This window comes from Pteropus alecto, unplaced genomic scaffold, assembly GCF_000325575.1.
Source record: "Pteropus alecto unplaced genomic scaffold, ASM32557v1 scaffold101, whole genome shotgun sequence".
Lineage (NCBI taxonomy): Eukaryota > Metazoa > Chordata > Mammalia > Chiroptera > Pteropodidae > Pteropus > Pteropus alecto.
Genome location: NW_006432945.1, coordinates 14206738 through 14215842, shown reverse-complemented (window position 1 = coordinate 14215842; position 9105 = coordinate 14206738). Strand labels below are relative to the sequence as shown.

The 9105-nt window shown below is 41.9% G+C and overlaps 1 protein-coding gene and 1 non-coding gene across 5 annotated transcripts in view; both read left to right on the top strand.

Annotated features, from left to right (window-relative positions):
* Positions 1-9099, top strand: part of ZBTB37 (zinc finger and BTB domain containing 37) — a 9532-nt gene extending 433 nt beyond the window's left edge. The window contains exons 1-4 of one of the 4 annotated variants that reach the window (XM_015586179.2): positions 7-397; positions 1478-2434; positions 3899-3998; positions 8544-9099. In XM_015586179.2, the coding sequence (XP_015441665.1) occupies positions 1512-2434; positions 3899-3998; positions 8544-9032 (1512 nt within the window). In that variant the 5' untranslated portion in view covers positions 7-397; positions 1478-1511 and the 3' untranslated portion in view covers positions 9033-9099. Of the gene's footprint in view, positions 1-6; positions 398-1474; positions 2435-3898; positions 3999-4848; positions 5409-8543 lie in introns of those variants that run through there. The other 3 variants (XM_015586180.2, XM_025043993.1, XM_025043992.1) reach the window with 3 other exon arrangements.
* LOC112476451 lies at positions 7609-7727 on the top strand. Its single transcript, XR_003045113.1, has one exon. It is a non-coding gene; the product is annotated as a 5S ribosomal RNA (ribosomal RNA).
* Positions 9100-9105: the final 6 nt, after the last annotated feature.

Here is a 9105-nt window from a genome sequence, read left to right as displayed (position 1 = left end):
CGCCCCCTTCCCGGTCCTTCGCCCTCACCTGATTGCTCGCTGCCTGGCCGCACGCCCTGCTCCCCTGTCTTCCGCGGCTCCTTGGTGACATTTCGCCGCTCAGCCAGTTCCGGCTCCCCACGTTCTCTAACGCAGACGAAAGCCACTCAAGTACCGGAGTGGCCAACCCCGTGCCGTTCCCGATTCTCCCTCCTGCGGCTCTCACCCCTCCAGTGCCGACGGTAGAGAAAGACCTTGCTCCAGGGGCTTCCTCCTCCCGGGGGGATTGCCGGCAAGAGCAAACAGAAAAGGCGCTGGTGTGGGCTCCAAAATAAACACATCTGAATTCATGATGGCATCGACAGAGGCTCTTATTGGATTAAAAGTTTTCAAACAAACAAAAACGCTTTGGAAAAAGGTCAGATTGGCTAAAGTTGGTTCTTGAAAGCAGTGTATACACTTCCCTATTTACTGATAAGCGTGTTGTAATTGTGGGGCAAGACCGTGAGCTTGTCAAGATAAGTTCCAGAAGTTTCAGGTCCTAGATTCTAACTGTGTAATGTAATGCCTTATAAATTTAACATAAATAGAAACACATTGGGCTCAAGGCAGTGTCTTCCTACTGGGATTTATACAGACTGCTCTCAGCCGCTGAAGATTGATAGATGCAATTATAGGTTCAGTGTTTCAGCTATGAAAACTTTTTTTAATGTAAAAGGATTGGCCATACTTGGTAAATGCTTTGTTTTTTTTTAAAAACCAACTTTAAGGAACTAATTTTCAGAATCAAAGTATCACCCCCACCCTGAAATTCCCAACTTTGAATTGAAGTAGAGGCAGATATACCTACCCTTTCCAAATTCTGAGAGTGAACTTCAAGTCCTCTGCATCTTGATCGAGTCCTGTGGCACCTTTCCTAACCAAGAGTTTGTCTCAGTCCTAAACTCAAATCCTTTTTGTGAGGGCTGTGACTCTTAAGGTTAGAAATAATGGCTTGCATTCTTGTGGGATGTTAGTGGCTTGATACAATAATAAACATAACACACAACATGTAAAATATTAACAGGGATAATCAACCCATCTGTATAATTACATTTATTTTAAAAACTTCATTTCCTCCAAAAAAAGTTGTCACAGGATTTTATATTTCGTGTGTAAATACTTTATGATTAACACTTAAAAACTGTCACAACTGCTTTTTCCTTCTCTATTCTGTTGAACTTTGTTTTGATGTTGCATAGTTTATTAGCAAAGTATGAGCCTAGCTTGAATTTTTAGGAGTCACAATCACTTTTTGGATTTCACGGTATCTTCCTGTGAAACCTAAACTGAAAACCCTGTTGGTACTTTTCTAGATCTGAACATAAGGCAGGTCTCTCTCTTTACTGGGAGATTTTGAAATTTTACCAAATAATGTTTTTGAATAGGTCTGAATTGGAAAGCATGAGGGGAGGGAAATTATAATGATTAACAAGAACACGGTTTCGTCTTTCAGCAGGGTTGAATGCCTGCCTGCGCCCTCAGGCCCGACCATGGAGAAAGGTGGTAACATACAACTGGAGATCCCCGACTTCAGCAACTCTGTCCTGAGCCACCTAAACCAGCTGCGCATGCAGGGCCGGCTCTGTGATATTGTGGTCAACGTGCAAGGACAAGCTTTTCGGGCTCACAAGGTCGTGCTGGCCGCCAGCTCCCCCTATTTCCGGGATCACATGTCCTTGAATGAGATGAGTGCTGTCTCCATCTCAGTCATCAAGAACCCTACTGTTTTTGAACAGCTCCTGTCTTTCTGTTACACGGGGCGGATATGCTTGCAGCTGGCAGATATCATCAGCTACCTGACAGCTGCCAGTTTTCTGCAGATGCAGCATATCATAGACAAATGTACACAGATCCTGGAGGGCATTCATTTCAAAATTAACGTGGCCGAGGTTGAAGCAGAATTAAGTCAGACAAGGACAAAGCATCCCGAGAGACCTCCAGAGTCTCACAGGGTCACACCAACTCTAAACCGCTCCCTCAGCCCACGACATAACGCCCCCAAGGGAAGCCGGCGAGGTCAGGTCAGTGCTGTGCTGGATATCAGGGAGCTGAGTCCTCCCGAGGAGTCCACCAGCCCGCAGATAATTGAACAGAGTTCCGACGTGGAGAGCCGGGAGCCCATTCTTCGGATCAACCGAGCCGGGCAGTGGTACGTGGAGACGGGAGCAGCGGACCGAGGGGCGCGGAGTGATGATGAAGTGAGGGTTCTTGGAGCAGTGCACATCAAAACTGAAAATCTGGAGGAGTGGCTGGGGCCTGAGCATCAGCCTTCTGGAGAAGATGGGAGCAGCGCAGAGGAAGTCACAGCCATGGTGATTGACACCACGGGCCATGGTTCCGTAGCACAGGAAAATTACAGTTTAGGATCTTCCGGGGCCAAGGTGGCTCGGCCGACGAGCAGTGAAATTGACAGGTAAGTTTAGTCTCGGTTGCCCGTGTGGTGGCTGTTGTGCAGACGGCGCTGAAGCGAGCCCCCTGTGTGATGGGCATCTTCCTTACTTGATGTTCTTGGCCAAAATAAGTTGATGTTGGGGAAACTGGAGATGTGCCAAAAGACTTGCATTCTTATTTTTTTAAAGCGGAAGCTCCTAGTCCTGCAGTATTCAGTGCTGTGGGAACTATGGTAAAAGTTAGACAGACACGTCCATGAATCAGAATAGCATCTGCAGCCACAGTAGGATCAGTAGTTGCCAGGGCTTCCTCGGAACTCCAGGCAGGGGACTGATCATCAGCTGGGAACATGGCAGCTTTGCCCTTTTTCAATGTGTTATCGCACAGGTAGGTGGCCTCGAGGCATTTTACCTACCCTTGGAACACGGTTTACTTTTCTTTGCCCCCACCTATGAGATTAGAGGAAGTATGGTACCAACAGTGATTGTTCTTTTTAAATTAGTGTAGTCACAGTACAGTAATGCCAAAGAAAAGTTTTTTGGGTCTTTTTTATTCCTTTTGTCACTTGTCACTTGACGATGTCTTCCTCCCTGTTGTTTCACTGGTGACTGCTGCTACCACAAGCCTGAGAGTATTTTTTTAACCAGGGCTACTCCGCCCTATGCCTCCCGTTTCTCTTTCTCAGTACATTGCAGTTATTAGAACATTTCTTTTCAGTGGAAATAACAACAATTTTAATCTAAGTAAATCGAAAGTCTCAGTTGAAAGAAAGAAATATTACCAACTTAGATTGGTAATATTCTTTTCCTTCCTTAAAAATGAATTAAAATTACATGAACAATGAAAACTGAAAAAAACTACTGCTTTGGTTCACATCTGGTCTTAAGAGACATGTGTGTGACAGAAATTCAGAGTACGTGCTCTTTCCACGTCGGGTGGCCTGCATTTGGGCATTTTCCTTCTTGTGTCCTTAAGAGTTAAAACATTCTTGAGTGCAATACTTATTGTTCCCCTGTGTTAGCACTGTATCAGAATAGCTAAAATGCAAAGACTTTTAATCTGCATAATTATGTTTACAGTCTGAAATATATTACCACTTGTCATGGAGCCTGGGGGAAAGGACAACCAAAAACCTGATAGTTACATAGAAGAAAGAGAATTATAGACCCAGTTTTAATTTATCTTTTTGTTGTCTCCCAGTACTTACATAAGAGTAGAAGCTTATATTTAGCCTGAGGCTTCACTGGGTCATGTGATCTACCTGCTATGTCATTTTGTATTTCTTAAATTCACTAGCGCAAACCTTTTTTGTCTTATTTGAAATCAGATCCTATATAGTTAGTCCCTGAAAGTATTTCTTAGTAATCTGTTGTTCAGTGTGTTCCCCCTTCATCAGGCCACGGGATAGAGAGGGCAGACGTCACCATTTTTTAAGTTCCTTGACACTACTTTTCTATTAGTCCCCTCTCTGCTCCTCTTCCGACAGATTTAGCCCCTCCGGCAGTGTTGTCCCCTTGACGGAGAGACACAGAGCCCGAAGTGAGTCTCCTGGGAGAATGGACGAGCCTAAGCAGCCCAGCTCCCAGGTATGTAGTTGTGGACGTAGGATCGCTGCGGTGGCTGAAGAAATTGCCAGTGTGTGTGAACAGAATATAATGAACCAGAAAGGAACGATGCAGGAGAGGGAGCAGTGGCCCTGTTAAATAAGCACAGTATCTGATTACTTTTTTTTGGTTTGCTTGTGAGCATGCAGGAAATACATATTCAGTGTCAACAGAATTTGAGAAGTAGAAAAAGATGAGATTGTGGAGCCCTTGTCTGATTATACACCCAAACTATAGCTCTGAGAGTAGTGATAGAAAACGACCCCCAAAACTACATGCAGGTCATTTAGGGCCTAGGATGGAGCGAGTCTGATTCTGTACACGTTGGGTATAACTCTACGTATTTACTAATTTATGTAATATTACGTATTTGTAAACAAATTGCTTATGCATTTTTGTATATGTTTGCGTTTTTATATGCTTGTATTTTTTTCTTGAATCTTTTCGTAAACTAAAATGTTCTAGAAAGGGTAGGAATGGTGTCTTCTGTTTTCTTTGCAACTCTCCTTAACGAATACAGTAAGTAGTTGGTTGATATTTTTGTTTGTTTTTCCTCACAGGTCTCTATCATTGAAGACTAATTTTTTAAAAGATGGTGAACTCACCAAATAGAACATAAAACATTGTAAACACCTTTGCCCTTTAAAAGGAAACACTGGTGGATTAAGATGACATAGCTCATTTTTTTTTAACTTCTGCTGTCTTGTTTAGTTTGTTGGATATTTGAACATTGGATGTTTATTGTATGTATAATGTAGTAACATCAGCAAGATAGACTATATTTACAAACTGTATTTACTTACACATTATCATACCAATTTTTCCCTACCAGAATTGGAATCGTAACTATTACAAGAGAACTTATTAGTTTTAATAGATGTTGGAGAAAATGTTGGGAGCTTGGAGGAAAAGTAAGTTTACTCATATAATTAGGGCTCTTTTTCTCCTCATCTCTCAAATAGGGTGTGATGACCACAGGGCAGGTGACAGTTATGAAATAAATACAGCAATGAGACAGACCTTACAGCTTAATGGGGGTATAAGATGGGCTAACAAAATACACAAAATCAAGCAGATAAGACTCCAGACTTCAATGACAGTCTTGTGGCAAGAGGAGTGCTTACCAGGCCGTTAGGGACTCAGTGTCCCCTTAGGTATTATTCAGGAGAGTTTAAATGCAGTGTTTAATGAAATAGAGAACTTATACCACATATAGACGGAATAGGGATAAAAACGAATTCTACAAGGGTGTTTACCTGACCGAAACAGAAGGTACAGGCTATAAAGAACTAGAAGATAAGTAATATTTCCTGGTGACATTAAGAGATGAGTTAATATGTGTTTTAACTTATTTGAAAGTTTATTATGGTTAGTGTACTGACCAGTTTTTTTTTTCCCCGCTACAAAGAACAGCAATGGCCAGTGTGTGTGAACAGAATATAATGAACCAGAAAGGAACGATGCAGGAGAGGGAGCAGTGGCCCTGTTAAATAAGCACAGTATCTGATTACTTTTTTTTGGTTTGCTTGTGAGCATGCAGGAAATACATGTTCAGTGTCAACAGAATTTGAGAAGTAGAAAAAGATGAGATTGTGGAGCCCTTGTCTGATTATACACCCAAACTATAGCTCTGAGAGTAGTGATAGAAAACGACCCCCAAAACTACATGCAGGTCATTTAGGGCCTAGGATGGAGCGAGTCTGATTCTGTACACGTTGGGTATAACTCTACGTATTTACTAATTTATGTAATATTACGTATTTGTAAACAAATTGCTTATGCATTTTTGTATATGTTTGCGTTTTTATATGCTTGTATTTTTTTCTTGAATCTTTTCGTAAACTAAAATGTTCTAGAAAGGGTAGGAATGGTGTCTTCTGTTTTCTTTGCAACTCTCCTTAACGAATACAGTAAGTAGTTGGTTGATATTTTTGTTTGTTTTTCCTCACAGGTCTCTATCATTGAAGACTAATTTTTTAAAAGATGGTGAACTCACCAAATAGAACATAAAACATTGTAAACACCTTTGCCCTTTAAAAGGAAACACTGGTGGATTAAGATGACATAGCTCATTTTTTTTTAACTTCTGCTGTCTTGTTTAGTTTGTTGGATATTTGAACATTGGATGTTTATTGTATGTATAATGTAGTAACATCAGCAAGATAGACTATATTTACAAACTGTATTTACTTACACATTATCATACCAATTTTTCCCTACCAGAATTGGAATCGTAACTATTACAAGAGAACTTATTAGTTTTAATAGATGTTGGAGAAAATGTTGGGAGCTTGGAGGAAAAGTAAGTTTACTCATATAATTAGGGCTCTTTTTCTCCTCATCTCTCAAATAGGGTGTGATGACCACAGGGCAGGTGACAGTTATGAAATAAATACAGCAATGAGACAGACCTTACAGCTTAATGGGGGTATAAGATGGGCTAACAAAATACACAAAATCAAGCAGATAAGACTCCAGACTTCAATGACAGTCTTGTGGCAAGAGGAGTGCTTACCAGGCCGTTAGGGACTCAGTGTCCCCTTAGGTATTATTCAGGAGAGTTTAAATGCAGTGTTTAATGAAATAGTTAGAGAACTTATACCACATATAGACGGAATAGGGATAAAAACGAATTCTACAAGGGTGTTTACCTGACCGAAACAGAAGGTACAGGCTATAAAGAACTAGAAGATAAGTAATATTTCCTGGTGACATTAAGAGATGAGTTAATATGTGTTTTAACTTATTTGAAAGTTTATTATGGTTAGTGTACTGACCAGTTTTTTTTTTCCCCGCTACAAAGAACCAAAACAGGACATGGACTTAAATTACAGAACAAATTTTGATAGACCCGAAATGCTTCCTGATTTCAAGGGCAATTAAACTGGAACAGACCACTCAGGGCACTTCTCCACTCAAAAACTGTCTGTGGCTTTTTTCTCTTTCTACCATGCGAAGGTTAAATAACTTGGCCTAATGTTCCTAGTGATTGATAATCTTCCTAATCCAGCTTTTCTCACCACTTACCAGCATTCACTATCTGTCCCAAACAGGCAGACTTTCTCTGTGTGTCGGAACCACGTCAAATTTATTCGCATCTCTGCACCTTGGGTATAGGATGCCCAGTTCTTCCCAGGTGTCTGGGTCTACCTGAGGCCCAACTCCTGGTCCCATATGCCCCAACTAGCCTGGTCCTCTTTGTTCTCTCCTTGAACCACTGTAGCATTTACAGGTGGTAAATTTTTCCTAATTCTCTACTGACTCATATCAATTATGCCTTTTTTCATTTGCATTCATTCTGTGTCTCCTCCTAAGTTGAAATCTCTTTGAGAGCAAAGTACACATTTTCAATCCTGGTATCTGACATTGTCTTATCCAGTGCCCCAAAAATAGGAGTTGTTTTACCACTAAGTAATTCTGAGTACCTAAGGTTTCTTAGCTGCCCAATAAAGAGGTAACTACTAAATAAGGGATTACTTAATTGCCTCTAAAATTCCTAGTTTTGCAGATTTTTTAATTAATGAACGAAATCAGATGATTTTTGAAGTCCTTTCAATTCTTTGAGTCTCTGATTAGTGATTGAAAATTAGGAGTCTATGGCCATGCCACCTTGAACAAGCCCGATCCCATCTGATCTCGGAAGCTAAGCAGGGTCGGGCCAGGTTAGTACTTGGATGGGAGACCACCTAGGAAGACCAGGTGCTGTAGGCGTAAAAAAAAAAAAAATTAGGATGGTGAATGGCTGCAAAGCCATGCCAAAAATCTAGACTGGTATTTGTTTTGGAAAATACGGAAATCATTTATGTGGAACTTATTCATTATTTGGAGTGATTCACTTAAAAAATAGGGAACACCTACTGCATACCAGGCACTGATGAATTTCTGGGATATTCTGCGATGCAGAATGCCCTTGTGGTTACAGAGTGTACAATCTAGTAGGCAGTTGCCGGGGAATGGGGGAAAGGACTAAATGATCCGCTTCTCAGTGACAGAACCAGGAGGCAGCCATTTTCATCCTTGCTTCTTTTTACAATTTAAAGGAATATTCAGTTTCTTAGTCATACTAGCCATATTACACATGTGACTAGTAGCTGCTGTATTAGATGGTGCCACTAAATGAACATTTCCATCATCGCAGAAAGTTCTCTTGGACCAGCAGTAAATACCTACCTAATTGTCTAGATGTAATTGCAAATTAGAGTCCAAGAGGATGGTACGGGTGGGCTTAGATTCTCCTGTCGCTGTGAAATAGAACATTGATTGTTTGGGGGTGGGGGTGAGAAGCATGCAGCTTGTCAGCTGTAAAGTAACCTGACTGTCTCGTTCTGTTATGGTGATGGAATATAGCATCCTTGGATTTTTTTTTAAATATTAACGTCTTTACTTTTTGGTAGTAATTTCTTATTTGGATCTCTACTAAAAATAGTCATATAGCTTAATAACAGAGGTGAAATAGATTTGATTTTCTTTGCTATATATACTTAGTAGTATGTATTCTTTTGTGCTTGTTTCCCTCACCTGGCACAGGTAGAAGAGTCAGCGATGATGGGAGTAAGTGGCTATGTGGAGTATCTCCGGGAGCAGGAGGTGTCTGAGCGGTGGTTCCGGTACAACCCCCGTCTCACCTGCATCTACTGTGCCAAATCCTTCAACCAGAAGGGGAGCCTGGACCGGCACATGCGCCTGCACATGGGCATCACGCCGTTCGTGTGCCGCATGTGTGGCAAGAAGTACACGCGGAAAGATCAGCTGGAGTACCACATCCGCAAGCATACGGGCAACAAGCCCTTTCACTGTCACGTTTGCGGCAAAAGTTTTCCCTTCCAGGCCATCCTGAACCAGCACTTTCGCAAAAACCACCCTGGCTGTATACCCCTGGAGGGGCCACACAGCATCTCCCCTGAAACAACTGTCACATCTCGAGGACAAGTCGAGGAAGAGTCACCTTCACAAGAAGAGACAGTTGCTCCTGGGGAAACCGCCCAGGGCTCTGTGTCCACCACTGGGCCAGACTGAAACATCGAGGGGGAGAGGGCAGACCCTCTTCCCCTTTGGGCCGTAAGCAGCCAGCATCAGGGCCGTGGGCTGG